Consider the following 17,532-nt stretch of genomic DNA (forward strand, 5'->3'; position numbering starts at 1 on the left):
TGTCAAATACGAATTTGAACCACATTATTGCTAACCCATTGTGCCCACTCCTTCACCTCTTTAATGGAAATAATATTGTTTGTTATAAAAACTATTCCATTAATGCACTTGTCAAACATGAAAGTAGAGTTTCATGAATTAAACCTATTTTCAAGTTCCTAATCCGTGAGGAAGAGTAGGGTCATAATTTAAGGGTGTGCTATCTACACACCTAATTTAAAGGTCCATGATTTTCTGCTTGAAATGATAGGTTTATTCCTTGTGACAGTTCAACTCCCTTTAGTGTAACAGAATAAAAATTAATCCAATCGAAAGTCATCCGCACTGAAAAAAAATATACAAGAGAACAATGACTTTTTTGAAGTCTCAATAACATCGTTCCCTTAATATCGAACTCATAATTCGTTGAACCCTTAATATCGAACTCGCGTTTCATTAAAGTTATAAGCCAACGATGAATAACAAAACGGAAGGCTGTTATCTTTGAAGCTTGCACCAGTCCAAAAGGAAACCAGCAAGAATCACAAACGATGGCAATTGGAACATAAGTATTACATTTGCAACTAAAATCCGGACCTTACATTTCACATCAGTGCAGGAAATAATTGCATTTGGAAGAGGACAACTGGAAAGAAATAAACTGAAAACGAAAATATGACAGATGACATCAACTAGGAAACAAAACCCCTCTCATACAATGGACAAAAACAAAGGAAAACAGAAACAAAAATCAACCCTAAAACCGGCGAAACCAAGGGATAAGATTACTTCCTCATCTTGCAGGTTTTTCTCTCCAGATAGTTCGTCCCCGGTTTATTTCTGAACCATCGCCTGCTAATCTTAGTAGATGCAAATACTGACGGTAGTCCTTATCATCTTCTGTTGCAGTAGGGGATCCATTTGTTCCGTTACCTGAAAGAGCTGGAGCATCGTCTAAAGGTTCAACGCTAGTAAGGGAATCGACTATGTCATCCTGTTGACACTCCCGCCTGTAATCTAAGGTGATTGTTTGCAGTTCATGGCTATCGATGAGTTCTTGAGGCATGCTCTGTAAAAGATAAAATTGAAAACATCTCTTATGAAACCAACGATAACCTATAGCCATAGAACACCACAAAAACAAACATATGAATGAAACAGACATAGATGCCAACCTCTAGAACCCATCCGATATAGGCGACATTATTAACATGCTGGTTCATGTCGAGATCTGCTCTTCTTGGCTGCGAAATTAAAAAGCATACTGAGATTACTGAATAAATTTGACAACATAAATGAATGAAGATATACTAACCACAAGTCCCAGTGTAGAATACTGAGCAGGATCTTCAAGTTTGGCGATTTTCTTCAAGCTACTATTGTTAGGCTCTGGAAATGCTAATCTATCATCCCAAGAGAAGAAAGCAATCAGCAGATTGTGCATGAGGGATAACTTTATCATATAGAAGCGATGAAGTCATACAAAATGAAAAAAAGGACCATTTACCTCAGTTCCCGTGGAGCAAAAACTAAATGCTCTTCCCTAACATCATCGGTGACTTTCACAAGTCGCCTAGTGTCTTGGTTCATCATCACCCACTTGCTGTAAACATGCAGTACATATGGCCAATTTTTAGAATATATCTCAGAATAGGCTCACATAAACTGAGAATTGCTAGAACAATCCAACAACAATAAATTAGAATTGCAGAAAACATTCAACAACTTCTTCACATGCAATCTTCAAAATGGATGATTGATTTATCAAAAAGGAGAGAAAGGAAAAGGTAGAGAAAAAATATGAGCAAAGATTGCAGTGCTAATAGTCATGCAGCCAAATTAAAATGTCGTCATGCCCAACGGGCATCAGTGCAAAAAAAGAAACTGGGTTCCTTTCAGAGCATCAAGAAGATAATAATTTTACAGTTCAAAGATCTGCCGCATGTACATGCTTACTGGTTCTTAGAGAGATGCCAGACTCAAACGTAATATTAATGAGAATACGGAAGTTGGTTCAATACACTAACATGTTCTCCAACGTAAATTCAATGTTGCATGACAAAATATCAGTGTTTTCATGAATGTCTAAAAAGCTTAGAACAACAAAAATAAAAAGAATACGCACCTTGTCGCTCTTCCAATGACTTCACCGGTGGCATAGTCCTTGAGTATCCAATCACGCCTAGTGCCAATTCTCCCTTCCCCTTGGCACCACGTTTCTATTTCAACGACATCACTCCTGTACCACGAACCCACATTTTAAGTTTCACATTCCGGATTACAAATCAAAACCCGAACTGTAATCTAGAGAACACCCACCAAGCTGGATATTTGTAGATTTCAATATGCATGCGAGCAGTAACCCAAATGAGATGCATTTTTCTCATGGTGGTTGTGGTCGCAAAACCGTCGGTAGAAAAGCCAACAGCTTGAGCATGGTTGCATCCTACCTCCTGCGTCACAAAATGATCACAGAAAATGAAAATCATCAGAAGAAGACCAACTGTTTCCTCAATGCGGAAACTCAATTAGCTAATCCAGAAATACAGTTAAAAAAAATAAACTAAGGAAGAGAATATAATCACACAATGTTCTTATTTTTGCTTCTAGGCAACTAAGATTTCAAGCAATCAAAACAAAAATCACTTAATTAAATCAGAAATTACAGTGATCAGATAATTACAGTAATTTGGTAACTTGCATTCCCAATCAAATTTTACGTTCCCACTTCCCAGTGAGAAAAAAAGGAAATAATTTAGTGTGTTTTCAGATGAATCGATTGCAAAGATAGCTGAAAATCCAACCAACTGTAGATTGGACCATTACCATGCAATTCACTTCATAAATGCATGTGGGGGAGATCGCAAATATACCAAACAAAAATCCCCAAATTTTCCCCAAACAAAATCCGATCAATCAAATCGATACATTTCTACAAACCATAAAAATCGAATCCAAAAGAATGAACATTTCCCACAAAAATTCAAATAAAACCCAGCAAACACATTTGAATCGAAACCATAAATTCCAACTCTTAACACACCTGCAAGAGATTGGCAATCGTCTCGACGGTGGCAGTCTTGTTAATCCCGACCTCATAGCACCTTACTATAAAGCACTCCTTATAGGACTTCCAGTCCTCCGCCATGCTCCCCTGCCTCAGCCGGTCCGCAAGGGTGACCGGCCCGGTATTCGTCTCGACCCGACCCGCCACGCTCCCGGGCCCCCGGTCCGATACGACGGCGAGAACCGGCGTTTTGGAAGGTGAGGCAGCGCAGTGGGCAAGAAAGGCACCGTCTTTCCGGCGGGGGAATATTGGGTTGGGCTTGGGTGGGCCAAGGAAGCGGCATTGGGCCGCCACGCCGTGAATTTGGTCCACTCCATTGTACGTCGAGAGCCTCAACATTTCCTCTCTCTCCTCACTTTATCTCTCTTTATTTTTCTATTGTTTTTTTTTTTACAGGAAGTTGAGAAGACCGGCGGCCAACCAGAGAAGAAGAGATTTTATGTGTGACTTAGAAAAGCCGCTTTTTCTGCTTATAATATTTTTCTGGCCGATAGGACCGAGGAGGAGGAGCCTCGGAGAGCGGAAACGCCACCGGGTTTGGAGGAATTTACGAGATTGCCACCGGATTTGGATCCGGAAAGCCAACTGCTTTAGGCGACTGGGATATACGGGAGGCCAAGTGGACTATGACCGCACTTTGAGCCACGCACGTGGATTGTCGTGCTTTATCTGCCGACGTTTGGAATACTGTCGTTGGGGTCGAACGACATTGGGGACTTGTCGTGTTATGGTAATCTGATTAGGAGGCCCCATGGTTTATAGTCTGGGCCTACACGGGTATTTTGTGGGCCTAATATTCCCCACAATTGAGTTTCACACTTTGTTACAGGTTTGACTGGCCCACTACTAATAGTTGGGCCTACATTGGGCTACATATCTTCCTTTATTTGAATATTATGACATTTTACCCCAACTCGCTATTTAAGAGGTAGACAATTTGGGTTAAGCATCATAATAGGTCGGCCATAATAATTTAGAGACAAACCTAAAGAAATCAAAAGTTTAAATCAAATAATGTGTTATTAATAGAAAATAAACACGTTAATCAACACTTAAGTAGTAATTCAATCATTAACATCCACATTATTTGGTTTATAAAATTTAGTTTATAAATTTAGTCTATCTAACATTCTCCCACTTACAAGGCCAAGCATGATGCAATTTTGGGCAGAGAAAAAGTGTTTTTATGTGTCCCTTTCGCCCCATCTCCTTCTCACTTGTATTTTTTTTTTTTTTTTCCTTCTACTTGCAAGGCTATGTGATGAAAGTTTAGTGCTTCTCTACTGGTGTGACGGTTTTGGTAGCGAAATCTGGTTGGGGATCTTTCTTTGTTGCTAGTTGGAAATTTTATGTTCCGGTAGTTTCAATGAATTTAACACGAAATTGGTTTTCTTATGGTTTATATCTTTTTATTATTCTTTTCACTAAACTGTAGTACTAAGTAACTATACTTTTCCCTTTTATCGTAAGTATATTATTGTTTTTCACATAACAATGAAAAATTACCAAAATCAAGATCGGTTTTGATTATGATAAATGATTTAACTACTGCCACATCTCATGCATTTGATAAAACCTTCACACCTGTTGAAAATTATGCATGTCATTAAGTTGGGATTAATATTTAGATTGTATAACTACGAAGGGATTATTTATGAATGAATAATCATTAATTAATCACACGTGACTTGTCTTGTTTTTAGTTGTTTAGAGAAATGCAAAGGCATTTTCTATGGACTCTCCCCTCGTATCTTAACACGAATTTTTATACCAATATTATTAAGTATCAAATAACAAAAATTCTATAAAAAATCATACTTTTGAAACATTCTTCTTAAATATTAGTCTTTGAATCTGAAGCTCGGGTCCCTTCAATTCTCTTTCGGACACTATTGTGACATATCAATCTCGTCCAACGTTGGCCCAAATATAGATACCGAAAAAATAGGTCATCACAAGCAGTCGAGCACATGATGTCTTGATCAGGTGAGTCATGGGTTTGCTGAACCACTTATATCAGCTTGTCAACTACGGATTAATTATCAAGGACATGTACTGTCGCACTTCGGACCTAGAGTCTCCGGAATCTGAGGTGTTTTTTTTTTTTTTTTTTTGTTTCGAACAAATAATATTTTTTATACTAAATGATGAATTAAGCCTTATAATAAATTAATAATAATGTGGTTCAAATTTATCTTTGACGAAAATCGAATCTAAAAAAACTCCTACTTATAAATAAAGAATAGTAAATAAATAACTAATTGAAATGAGTTTGAAAAATAATTTATTTAAAACCTTACGAAATGATAAATACTTTAATAGACCAAAATAAATCGAAAATACGATTTTATTTAACTTGGAAGTCAAATAAACAAATATATTAGAGGTCCGAGAATAACAAAATAAATTTAATTGTTACCATTGTCACGCCTGCATAGAAAATTATGCAGTAGGAAGGGAACAACAATTGCGACATTGTTCCCCCTTAGGGATTGCCCCGTTTTATTTAAAAAACAAAAATATCATCTAACATTTGAGTAAAAGCCTCAAATCATGACCATGCCCGATCGACCAATTAAAATTAGTTGCACACAAGAGACATTGCACGCATACAAACTATCCAATTCAAAAAACAACTGATCATCGCTGCAGGCAATATGTGTGACATGTATTGAGAAACCCGAAGCCACATACAATTTCATAATTATCTATTTTACCTTCTCCCTTCCGCTTATAGTTTAAAATGCTATTTTTATGTAGCAATTAGGTTACCTCGTCTACAAAAATGCTATTTTTAACGTATTTTTTTATACTACATTTATACAAGCTCTCTAATAAAAGTGAGACTCACTTATATTAGTGGGTCGTACATTTATTAGAGAGTTTGTACAAACGTGGTATGATAAATATGATAAGCGTAGCATTACTTTCTCATCTAATTACTTTCCACACATTAATAACATGACCAATGTCTTTGCTCTGGGATGCTGGCTAGATCACCACGTGGCAAACTTAGCCACTCAATGTCTACCATGTGTTTTTGACTCACTGGTTCAACTCTAAACCTTAAATGCATCTACATCTAAAAAATTTCAAAAAATGCTACCAACTTGTAATTTAATTTACTTTCATCTTATGACTCTTCAATAATAATAATAATCATGAAAATCTGAACTAATCACTTTTGAAGCGCTTAAAAATTCTGAGGTTTCACATGTAGGATGATGAGAAATAATGTGAATGATGAAATTGACTTCATATGTTCTATATCTAGAGACATGGATTCCATAAATCCCACCCCCAAACTGAAAATTCTGTGAAGATCCAGAAGCACATACTAAAATGAGTATAATATTAGTCTGACTGTTAGCTGGATAAGTTTTTATTTCTTTTTTTTTATTCATTTTTTTTTTTTGTGTGTGTGGTCAAAAATGGATTAATTTCGTGAGGTGGGAAATAAGGAGAGATGACATTCATATTGTGGTACACAAACATTAAACTGTTGTCCCTACCCTAGGGATCACCAAGGTTATTGTCCTTACCATATTAAAAATAAAAAAAAAATAAAAAAAGCACATGGGTCAAATTGGGTGGATTTTTCTTCTGTTGGGCTTTTATGTCAGGAAAATTGGGTGTGATACGATGAGCTCATATAAGAATTACATTCTTATAACTTGTATATTAAACTCATGAGCTTGATACTTATAAACTATGAGGGTTTAAAGTATGACTCTCACATGTATTGAAATCAAAGGTTTTAGGTTTGATTACCGTTAAAGGTGAATTTGAACAACAATATTACTAGCTCATTGTGAGGTTTAGCCCACTTTCCCATAATGTAGATAATTCGTTTGTTAAAAAAAAAAAAATATTATAAGTATCAAACTTAAGTTGCTTGATTAAGTATCACTTACTTGGACTATTGTGAAGACCTTAAGTTGGCTTTTAACTTGAACTTTTTGTATTTGGTATGAAATTAAATTGTTGTTTTTAAACTTCTCCTTTTATGTCTAGGAGAAAGACTTACACAATACGAGCGATGTAAATATACGACTAAATTATAGTATTAACTTACTAGTTGATTAGCACAATCTATTTACAAAGACTTCATTTGTATTTCAAGACTCCAAGCGATTAAGAGCAATTATCTTTATCCGAAGTTCTTAATGTGAGTTCACTGGAAAAAGGATCCTTGCCTGATCCTGATCCTTTTCCTAGGGATCCTGTGATCTCATCCGTTCATCGTATATCGTACGTTTAGTTTTCGTTAGGTACTATTCATATTTAATTTTAAATTTTAAAATTTGAAAATATTTCTGACAGTACGATATACAATGAATGAGTAAAATCACGAGATCCTTAAAAAAAGATCCGACGAGGATCCTTACCTGATTTCACCTCCCTTTATGAATAATATACAGCTAAAAATATCTTTTAATTTTTTGGTCAAGAACATACAAAACTTTAATTCAACACTTAAAAAGCATGATAAATTTTTTATTCAATCACCTAACTTGGATATAATCATGTCATTGTTAAATACAGACTTACTTTTGTTTTCATGTGAAGATTTGAATTCTAGCACATTACAACATAACTAACCTAAAATGTCAAAACTTCACATTTTACAGGTGATAATATATATGACAGTGATATTCAGGCTCTCATTTTATCTCTCATACATTTTTGTTAAATTTTAGTCATTGATCTTTTTCTATTCATTCGTTCGAACGACAAAAATTTGAGAAGTGTATGTGATAAGTAAAAATGAGTGTATGGATAACATTATCCTATGTATATTCTGATTATATAAAGATTATATACTTAAATTATATTTTATTGATCACATGATATGACAGTTAATATTCACCTATTTCTTTAAATTATTAAAAAAATGATTTGAAAACCACATATTTGAACCCCAATAGTGTATGATATGCCACATTACTTCAATAATGAATCTATCTCATTGAATCATCACTTATCACATAAAATGTTACACAAATATCCCAAAATCCTATTTATTAGGATATTTGTGTAACATTTTGGGATACGCTCATGCACACCGAGTTCGGACTCCTCGTCCCTATATCATTGTAATAATTTTCTTACTGTACCTCCCTCATTATAATAATAAATGAAAACAAATAGGTACTCAAGTACTGACAATCCTTAAATAAAATGAATCATCAACCGCGTCACGTCACGTGGAAAATGTGTTCTCCTTCTCTTTAGATTTCGAGAAATTTTTCATTGTGAAGAAATAGGAATGATACATATATGTTTTTATATAAGTAGTAAAAAATTGTATTTTTTAAGTTATTAACTTTTTAATATACATTTTTCATCATTTAATGACACGTGATATACCATCCTGTGTTTCAGTTACATTGAAAAATCTCTACTAAATTTCCACAACCACTATATAATACTGTTCACACTTAGTCACACTTAGTCTCAAGAGCTTTCCTTCAGAGCAAGGCAATTGGTGGAAAAAATGGAGGCAATGAATCAGTGGGAGGAGACAGAAGAAGAAGAAGCAGCAGCAGCAGCAGGCACGGCTCTGAGAAGAAAGCTGCCACACCAGCACAGCAACACAGCAAACCTCGCCACCACTGTCTCCCAGGGTGACTTTATCTTTTCTTCCTCTGAGAGTTCATTAGCTTCTGGCGAAGCTGAGGAGGCAGAGGAAGTCAAGGAAACCCCAAGCAATGACACTCCCATTTCTCACAAAAATGGAGGTAAAGTAATAAAAAAAGACACTTCTTGCAAGTGGCCCTTTACCACAAAAGAGTTGAGCCTTACGTGATGGCGTAGAGTTTGAATCTCGTCGTAGCTAATCTTATATCTAATATAACAAAATGTATTGTCTGACAAAAAAAAAAAACACTTCTTGGTATTATTTTATTTTATTTTTGCTACTGGGTTTTGTGATTTCAGCTGTTTGTTTGATTTTTCTCAGCTTTTTGAATTGAAACCAGATCTGGTTAGTTGATTGTTCATTAGTTTGTGTATCAAGAACTGCATTTAGTTATTTCACAATGAAAGTTTTGGTTTGTTTTTCTGCAGTTTCAGTAGTAATTACTAGTTGTTTGTTGTTGCTTTACCCTTTCTTTTTAACTGTTTTTTAGCTAGGAAGAATCAAATGGGTTCCAGTTAATTGACTAATCAATTTACTAACAGTAAATTTCAACTGGGACTTGGTTGGTGGACATGGAAATCCATGCTAAATAGGGTATTATGTTTGCATGATTGTGTTTGGCCAAGCTCAATGGTTTTGTGATGAGACCTCTCCATGGTTTCAGGTACTGAATCCCCATATGAGATCTCTGGATTCAGTGGCGGACATGTCGATTTTTCTTTCAGGAAAAACCCTGGAGATGAAATACTGGATGTCAAAGTGGTCTTTGATGAGAGTGCTGTTAGTATTACCAACCGTCAAGATGTCGGTGATGCGAAGGTTGAAGAAGAGTTGAATGGTTCTGGTACTTCATCTTCCAAGCAGTCAGTTGAGCAGAATGGACGTGATGCTTCTGGAAACAATGGGACAACTGAACATGGGGGAGTTAAGCTGAGAGAAATCAGTGAACAAGAAGCGTCTGAATTGTATCTTGAAAGGGTATATCAGAAGCCGGCAGCGCATGATTTCTACTGTCCTAATTGCAACTCTTGCATCACAAAGGTTATCATTCGCGGTAGAGAACCGGAAAGTACACTACCTCCTGCTGCGCCGCCTCCTCCACTAGTTGATCCAATTCGATGCACTTCGTGTTTCAGTTTCCTCATTCCTGCAGGTAGTTTTGCATCCTTACTCTAGTAACAACTTTTCTGTTTAATGCATTTGATGCTGGAACAGATTTGGCGGAATTTAGAACAAGGAATTCAATTGCCTAACTATTGCCAGTAAATGAAAGAAGAATTTTTACCTTTTGATGTGAGGGTATATAAAAAATAAATTGTAATATATTTAGATCATCGTATTGCTATTAAACTTCCAGAACCTGAATCTTTCCCCTTGTAATGTTTCCGTTTACCAATTAGGCATTTGCGGTGTGACATTTTCTGTTTCGAATTCTTGGCTGATAGTTTAACCATTCTTTCAATGTAAACAGGCAGCTGGTTCTTTCCTAAATTGGAACATAAAGATGAGGACGATCATACAAAACAAGGTAAACTTTTCTGCTGTTTTGTTAATAAACCTTATTGAGCTGCCATTGAAGTATAATTCAACGTTATTCAAGTTTTTGCTTATCAAGTAGCGGAACCTCTTACTTGATTTGCTGATGCAGAAACCAATATTGGAAAAGGTGTTGAAGTTGGAGAGTTGATTCCAGTTCCATCGCATGACTCGGCTGGAACACTACAAGATCAGAATAGTCAAACTGCACCAGTAAGTAAAGGTCCAGCGCCTGAAGAGCCTGTTGGAGCTACTGTAGCCGCAATAGTTGAACCCTCACGAGATAATATTCAGGGCAGCGTTGGAGTCGAGGGCTTGGATGAAACGCAATATGATAAAAGTCCAGCAATGCCTGCTCAGCCAATTGGAGTTGGTGATACTGCCTCAATAGATAAACCTATAGCGACTGGTGAGTCTGTTGAAGCTAGTGTTGGAGCTAAACCGTCTGGAAATAATTTTGAGAGCGGTGTTGAAGTTGAGGAGTCAGTTCCATCACATGAGTCAAATGGAACAGTACTTGATAAAAAACCGTCAGTGCCTGTTCTGCCAGTAGGAGTTGGTGTACATGTCACCACGAAGCCCCCAGCATCTCAAATAGATGTGGTAGCCATTTCACAAGAGCCCGTGCAAATTCAAGAAAGTGAAGCAGGTATGTGTAAGACACAGTCATACATGAGAAGCTATAAAAGTATCGAGCACTATAGCAATGCAAAACCTTCTAATGCAAATTTACATGTATTTGAAGACTGAAACAGAAGTTCTTTAATACATTATAATCTAGAATGATGCGATACTGTGTTGATGCAGGGCCAACTACATCTGAGCTTCCTGAGAGCACGGTAGTCGTTATTAGTCCAGAACCAACAATCATACCCCCCGAAACAGGTGATACCACAACGTTAGAAATTGTCAAAAGCGTTGTATACGGTGGTTTAACTGAAGCAATTACAAGCTTAGGCATCGTGACATCCGCAGCCAGTGCTGATACTGCCACACGTAAGTTGCTTCTATTTTAGTTGATTTAATTTTAAACTGCCTGAGATTCTTTATATACGAGCTCATTGCATCTAGTTTTTATGTCTATTACATTTTCATTCCGGTAGTTGAAACTAATAAATTTAGTTTTTCACTTGCGCGCCTTGATCATCATCATGTTTAGGTTTGTAACCATCTTCTTTTTGCAGTGAACATTTTAGCTTTGGCATTGGCAAACTTACTTGGCGGACTTTTCATCATTGGTCACAACGTGAGTAATTTTACAGCCGAACAACTCAGAACTTTCATAGCAGCTCTTTCGATTTCATTCACTCTTCACCCCATCATAATTATTATTTTGACAATGTTTGTTTGTTAATGTTTTATGACCTACAACCTGCAGCTCTGGGAACTGAAAGATGATCATTCAAAAGTGCCCTCCGGTGAAACAGATGAAGAAGTGGAAAGATACCAGAAAGTACTAGGGAAAAGAGAGAATTTCCCTCTTCATGCCTCTATTGTTATATTATCATTCATTGTTTTCGGGTTAATACCTCCTGTGGTTTATAGCTTCTCGTTCCTCCAGAGCAACAACAGGGACCTAAAGATTGCAGCTGTTGCAGTAACTTCTTTTCTGTGCATCCTGGTTCTCGCAATTGGAAAGGCTTACATCCAGAGGCCACCAAAGTACATGAAAACTTTACTCTACTATATCACCATCGTGATTGGGGTGGGAGGTGTTTCTTACTTAGCAGGTGACCTGATTGACATACTCCTAGAGAAGCTTGGCTGGTTCCCCTCAACTGAATCCGTCTCTCTGCTGCTTCCTCAGATGAATATAGTGAAGCCTTCACTCGAATCCTATTGATAAGATGTGGTCTCAAGTTGAGGGAAACCAGCCAAGCTTGAGACCATGTCGTATCAATAGGATAAACTTGACATCACTTAGTCTAGTGAAGCCTGCACTTGAATCCTATTGAGGCTCTCAACAAGAGATTTTTTGTAGTTTTTCTTTGGAGCGTTGTCCTAGCGCAGGAACCCTAATATCTTATCAATGCTAATGTTATGAATAAAATCGTTAACGCTATGCAGTTTATTTTGAGTTATATATGCCATGGTCCAGGCTCATTTCGTAATAGAGATCATCTTCGTTAATTCCCTTTCTGAATTTGCGATCCGAATCTCAAGCTCAACCGCATGGCCAAAAATGGCAGAACACAGCCAACTTCAACACTTTTCCTTATTGTTATATGCAACTCGAAAGCGGCTGCCCTATCTGTTCTCTAACCAGGCAGTTATCATTAAAATGTGCCATTCAATATACCATGGATTTAACATGGAGACAGATTAACCTGCTAAAATTTCCCAGAACTAAAAGACTATCTACTTGCCATTGGGAGTTTTTCACCCTCAAAGAAAAATTTTATAGATGATATGTAACCAGTAACACAAGTCACTAGGAACAAAATTACAACTTTGCTGAATTTTCTTATTCACCTGATGTCTGTCTCTCTGCACAGTCACTACAAATTTGTTACACTATACCGTAGTGGACGTTTAACTTAAAACACTATATTTTCTTCGTGCTAATCACTTTCGGGTTTCACAATTTGATAAGAATCAACTCAGAAGTTCCATTTCGGAGAGGAATGAACGGCACTTTGCCGGGGTCTGACAGGCTGCTCGGAGTTGCGCTTCTTCATGATTGAGGAGACAGTTGGGCTGTAGTAGTCATTGCTCCTCTGAGAAGTTGCAGCTTGCGAATGCATCTTCCTTCCATGGATAAAGCTTCTCTGCTTTTCTAGCAACGCCCTGCGCTGCACTGGGTTACTTTGGGTGGCTCCCCATCTATTATAGTTCACACAACTCTGGCTCCTTCCCACTTCTTGAAACTTTCCATCTGCAGGAATAGTATAATTTCGACTCTCAGCAGTTTCGGCGGAGTACATAGTCTCTCCCTCACTGCTATACCCATTCTGCATATCTGAAACATCTACTGGGAATGAACTAGACTCAACCTCACTTTGGACCCCATTAAATGAACCCGTCGAGGCAATTTCAGCATTTGCATCCGGACTGGCTGGTCCTCTATCTTCAACTCTGTGTCCTCTTAATCGGATCTGCTCGGGAGGCTCCCTGACAAAATTCTCCCCAGAATTTGGGGGTAACTTTTTGGTTGACTGTGGTTGAACTGCTGGTTTTGCAACCCTTGGAGGAAAATTAATGTCCAAAAGCTGAACTGGGGAACCTTCTTTTCTCCGAAGAGGAATAGCTGTTAACTTTGGTGATTCATAGATTTCTGGAGTAGGAATGCCTTGTACATGTGCAGCATGACGATCACTTGTTAGGGCCTCTTCATCAACAGTGTTTGCGGCAGCAGAGCAGCTTGGTCCTTGCTGGTCCCCAGGTTTTGAGATTGTATTTGATGAAGATGGTGTTCCATCATTGTCACCTTCAGTTGACTTAAAAACTCGTCGCTGCGTGAAGGAAGCACAAGAGTGCTCACTTTTCTGGCCAGAAGACATCAACCGAATGAGTGGTAGCTTAGGCTTGTTAAGATCATCGAGGCTGCCTTCCCAATGCTGATTTAACCAATCACAAATGATTGGAATGGGGATACCAAATTGCATCGGATGATCCTTCTTCCATGATGACGAGGACGATGAGGAAGTTGATGAGGATTTGGTGTTTGGAGATGTTGCTAGTTTCATAGGATCACATATCATAAATGCAAGATTCCCTTGTGCGTCAAATCCAGCTGAACCAGGGCTCCACGTTACTCCATCAGTTGACAATTTTATGAGATTGTCCGTGGCTATCACCACCTTACCTTCACCAACTGTCAATTCCTTCTTCTCTGTGTAGCCAAGAAGGTAAACTACACTGCCAAGATCCAGGTTTGGTTTAGAGCAGGTCCGCAAGTGGTGGAGGTGGCCTTGGGCAGTTGAATCTCCATCTACCGAATCCAAACCTACTATTGTAAGATCTAAGATGGAGCTGGTGATGAAAAATCTGCAATCCAATGAAAGAATGAGAAACACTACTCGAAATGCCTAAATATGCAAGGGCTATCATCAACCATGATGTATTGATGCTTTAAGAGAAGAGTGCTACAAAATTTCTTTTCCCCATTCGCCTTAACTAGAGAACTGAACTTCTATTAGAACCAACAGAATTTCTATGCAATACTAAATCTATTATAATGTGATAAACCGAATCATCACGATTATGATGCTATGTACTCCAATTTTCCATCACCTTTCTCTTTCTTAATCACTCCCAGAGGAGGCAACCCACAAGATAGCTACATATATATAAATGCGTAGCACAATGAAGCCTTAGGAACCCAGCGTGAAAGTAAAACAACAAAATTTCCATGACTCAGGGGGAGGACTTGCCAGATAAGTTCCGGAGATTTTGGGAAGAGCTTCCTGAGAAGTTGAGAAAGCAATTTCATTTCTTAACCTTTTCAGAGACAATGACCATTATTGCCAATGCCTTCCATTTTTTTAGTCACTGGCATCTGTTATTGCCTACAAATTCTTGCCATTTTTAGCTCTGCCATGCCATCCCTCCATCATGACCTCTAGTTTTAGTTTATTTAACACGGAGGAGGATTCTCTACCCTCCTAATCTCTTTACCCTTCCATGCCCTCCTATTTGAACGGTCACTGTTAAGCCACGTCAACATCTTATATTGATTTTTTTATAGAGATAATTAGACAAAAAGCAATGTGTGAGAGGAGGGGATGGAAGGGGATGGAAATAGGAGGGTAGAGAATCCTCCTCCATTTAACACACTGCATTATCAGTACTAACCCCTAGTCTCTATCCCCTACATTAAAGACTTCCACATTTAACTTATCTGAATGGTTACCAGCTAACGCAGACGTGGGATTTGGGTAGTTGGCCAGGGCAGCGTGCCATCAGGTTGCACTCAAGTTCGAATCCCTCTGTCTTAATTTTTTTTTTTTTTGAACAAATGACATTATCTACACAAAGGAGGTGGGGGGAGTGAGCCAAGCCTCACAATGGGCTAGCAATAATGTGGTTCAAATTCGCCTTTAGCGACAATTGAATCTAAGATCTCTCACTTAAATTAGAATATTGTTTTGTCAAAAGGAAAATGGTTAGCAGTTGACAGTCTTTTTCTCCTAACCCGTAGTTTATATAGAAATGAATGAATATGATCTAATCAGATCCAACAACTGCACAACCACCAGAAGGTGCGTACAAAACAATCCAACTTCTTAGCAGCACCTATAACCTCTTTCGATTTACAACTTTTGACCAATTCAAATCTCACCAATGCAAACAAAGGGTACAACCAAATTTTCAGTACAAAACTAATCAATTCTCCATTGAAAGCTAACAAAATGGGTAGAAACATCATGTAATCAAACTATTCAAAAATTCAATTTCTACCATTTGGGACCCACTACAACTAAAGCACATAAAACAATCCTAATGCATTGCAGAGGCCTAATGGGGCTGGTTTTCCACTTTTCCAAAAACAAACCGATAGAAAACACTAAACCCATTATTTACCTTCAATTAATTCCCATATAACCAAGAAAAATCCAAACTTTATTAGTAAAACAAATTAAGCAAATCTAGTACTGACTACCTTTGGGGAACGAGAGTTGCGGCGACACCGTTTTGCAGCCGGATCTCGGAGCTCTCGGCAGCCGCTACAGACGGAAGGTTGACGTGGGTGGTCAATAGTAGACTACGATGGATCAGAAATCCGGTGCCAGAGATCCCATTTGCGGCACCGGAAATTCTGGCCATGGCCGGAGCCTTGCCGGAGAAAATGGCGGCTTTCATCTTCTCAGACTTGCTCACTCCCTTGCAGAAGCACCACGACTCTCTGAGACCACCCATTTCAATGGCGGGTCGAGAAACTTGAAGGATTTAATCAAATGGGTTATCTTTATTCGATTGAAAAGCTTCACAATTTGGATCTACGGCGAGCTAAAGTGGCATTTTTATACATGGGTCTGCATTGTCTGCTGCCATGGCTATGAAGGAAAAGGAAAAGAGAGAGAGAGAGACAGAGAGAGACAGAGAAGGACGAGACGGACGTGAAAGGAGTTAAAGGGGGAGTTTGGGTTAAATATTGTGAGCTGGAAATTGGGACAAAAGAAAATGGCTTGTCTGAGCGTGAGTGTAGGGAAATTTTTAGTTGTGACAGGAATACAAATAGTATATCACGTGTTTTTATGTAAATGGTGGAAAATTTTAATTTTTAAGTTATTAATCTTTTAACACACATAACTTATCATTTATATAGAAACACATGGTGTACCATCTCGTGTGACGGTTACATTGAAAAATTCGTGAGTGAGAAGGAGAGTTGAATGTGGGAGTGTGAAGCAAATGTGTGATTGTGACTTGTGAGTAGGAGAACAGTAAAGGGAGTGAAAATGGAGCGAACCGATTGTGGGGGATGACAATTTACAGGTGCTATTGTGGAATTGGAATGTTCATGTGAACATCATCAAGTCTCTTCCCTTTCTTTTCCTTTTTAATGTTTTCAAGAAAGATGTATCTGGACATTCAACAATTGCTCATTTTTTTAAAAATTGATTGTCGGTATGTGATAAATTGTGTGTCAACATCCCGGATTGTAACCATTGAAATATGCCAATATGTTACCGAGAAGTTATCGATAACGTCAACAGCGCACCATGCACATAAAATTTCTAATATGTAAAGGTGCACCTACATTGTATTGATATTCATTATTTATGACATACAAACAATTTGTTTCTCATCAAGGAACCGACTTCGTTTTCATACCTAGATTACATATTCCATTCATAAAAATGAATTATGAATTTTAATTACTACTAAACAAACATTTATTTATCTGCAAAAAAAAAAAACAAAAAACAAAAAACAAAAAAACAAAACAAACATTTATTTATATACCAAACAAAATGAAATAAGTATTTGGGTTTGTTTTCTTCTTATTTATAGACAATCCCTTTTTCTTTATGTACTTTAAAAGTGATTCTAATATTATAAAAATAAAAATTATTAGAGTACATAGGAAGTCATAGTGAAGGGATTTGGATCCAGATCTAAATTGTGGTGATCCTAAAGATCCTCACATCTTAGTTATTTATTGTATATCGTACGATTAGAAATAATTTAAATTTTATTATTTCAAATTAAACACGAATAGTATTTAACAAAAACCGACCGCATGATATACGATAAACGATTGAGATGTAAAAATTCATATGATCCCCACAAAAAAGATGAGGATCCTCATCCATAGTGAAGGATCCACACGGGCCCATCTCATCATGTGAGATGTAGAATTACC

At 37.5% G+C, this 17,532-nt stretch overlaps 3 protein-coding genes across 4 annotated transcripts; 1 reads left to right on the forward strand and 2 right to left on the reverse strand.

The window, feature by feature from the left end:
• Window positions 1-531: 531 nt before the first annotated feature.
• Window positions 532-3,720, reverse strand: LOC137725947 (oleoyl-acyl carrier protein thioesterase 1, chloroplastic). 2 transcript variants are annotated; one of them, XM_068464792.2, is made up of 7 exons: window positions 3,023-3,720; window positions 2,299-2,432; window positions 2,105-2,218; window positions 1,487-1,582; window positions 1,295-1,382; window positions 1,155-1,223; window positions 532-1,048 (listed from the first exon to the last, which is right to left on the reverse strand). In XM_068464792.2, the coding sequence occupies exons 1-7, from the start codon at window positions 3,383-3,385 to the stop codon at window positions 773-775; spliced, it is 1,140 nt and encodes a 379-aa protein (XP_068320893.2). In that variant the 5' UTR covers window positions 3,386-3,720; the 3' UTR covers window positions 532-772. The 2 variants fall into 2 exon arrangements, with proteins under 2 accessions (XP_068320893.2, XP_088550543.1); XM_088694417.1 differs by having other exon boundaries at window positions 532-1,075; window positions 3,023-3,621.
• A 4,762-nt stretch (window positions 3,721-8,482) lies between these two features.
• On the forward strand, window positions 8,483-12,334 carry LOC137726724 (membrane protein of ER body-like protein). Its single transcript, XM_068465680.2, has 7 exons — window positions 8,483-8,787; window positions 9,352-9,840; window positions 10,159-10,215; window positions 10,336-10,872; window positions 11,031-11,219; window positions 11,408-11,469; window positions 11,602-12,334. Exons 1-7 carry the CDS (start codon window positions 8,544-8,546, stop codon window positions 12,064-12,066), a joined length of 2,043 nt encoding a protein of 680 aa, XP_068321781.2. The 5' UTR covers window positions 8,483-8,543; the 3' UTR covers window positions 12,067-12,334.
• A 264-nt stretch (window positions 12,335-12,598) lies between these two features.
• LOC137726802 (uncharacterized) lies at window positions 12,599-16,347 on the reverse strand. Its single transcript, XM_068465763.2, has 2 exons — window positions 15,826-16,347; window positions 12,599-14,210 (listed from the first exon to the last, which is right to left on the reverse strand). Exons 1-2 carry the CDS (start codon window positions 16,080-16,082, stop codon window positions 12,824-12,826), a joined length of 1,644 nt encoding a protein of 547 aa, XP_068321864.2. The 5' UTR covers window positions 16,083-16,347; the 3' UTR covers window positions 12,599-12,823.
• Between the last annotated feature and the right edge of the window lie 1,185 nt (window positions 16,348-17,532).

The sequence above is a fragment of the Pyrus communis genome, chromosome 5 (genome assembly GCF_041283825.1).
Source record: "Pyrus communis isolate YQ-2024b chromosome 5, ASM4128382v1, whole genome shotgun sequence".
In the NCBI taxonomy this organism is placed as follows: Eukaryota; Viridiplantae; Streptophyta; class Magnoliopsida; order Rosales; family Rosaceae; genus Pyrus; species Pyrus communis.

Excerpts from the sequence above, each read along its gene's own strand:
- LOC137726802 (XM_068465763.2), bottom strand. The coding sequence starts at position 16,082 with ATGGGTGGTCTCAGAGAGTCGTGGTGCTTCTGCAAGGGAGTGAGCAAG. Across the intron at positions 14,211-15,825 it reads GCAACTCTCGTTCCCCAAAG|ATTTTTCATCACCAGCTCCA; the intron begins GTAGTCAGTACT and ends ATTGGATTGCAG.
- LOC137726724 (XM_068465680.2), top strand. The coding sequence starts at position 8,544 with ATGGAGGCAATGAATCAGTGGGAGGAGACAGAAGAAGAAGAAGCAGCA. Across the intron at positions 11,220-11,407 it reads CAGTGCTGATACTGCCACAC|TGAACATTTTAGCTTTGGCA; the intron begins GTAAGTTGCTTC and ends TTCTTTTTGCAG. Across the intron at positions 11,470-11,601 it reads TTTTCATCATTGGTCACAAC|CTCTGGGAACTGAAAGATGA; the intron begins GTGAGTAATTTT and ends TACAACCTGCAG.
- LOC137725947 (XM_088694417.1), bottom strand. The coding sequence starts at position 3,385 with ATGTTGAGGCTCTCGACGTACAATGGAGTGGACCAAATTCACGGCGTG. Across the intron at positions 2,433-3,022 it reads CGATTGCCAATCTCTTGCAG|GAGGTAGGATGCAACCATGC; the intron begins GTGTGTTAAGAG and ends TTTGTGACGCAG. Across the intron at positions 2,219-2,298 it reads ATCTACAAATATCCAGCTTG|GAGTGATGTCGTTGAAATAG; the intron begins GTGGGTGTTCTC and ends TTCGTGGTACAG.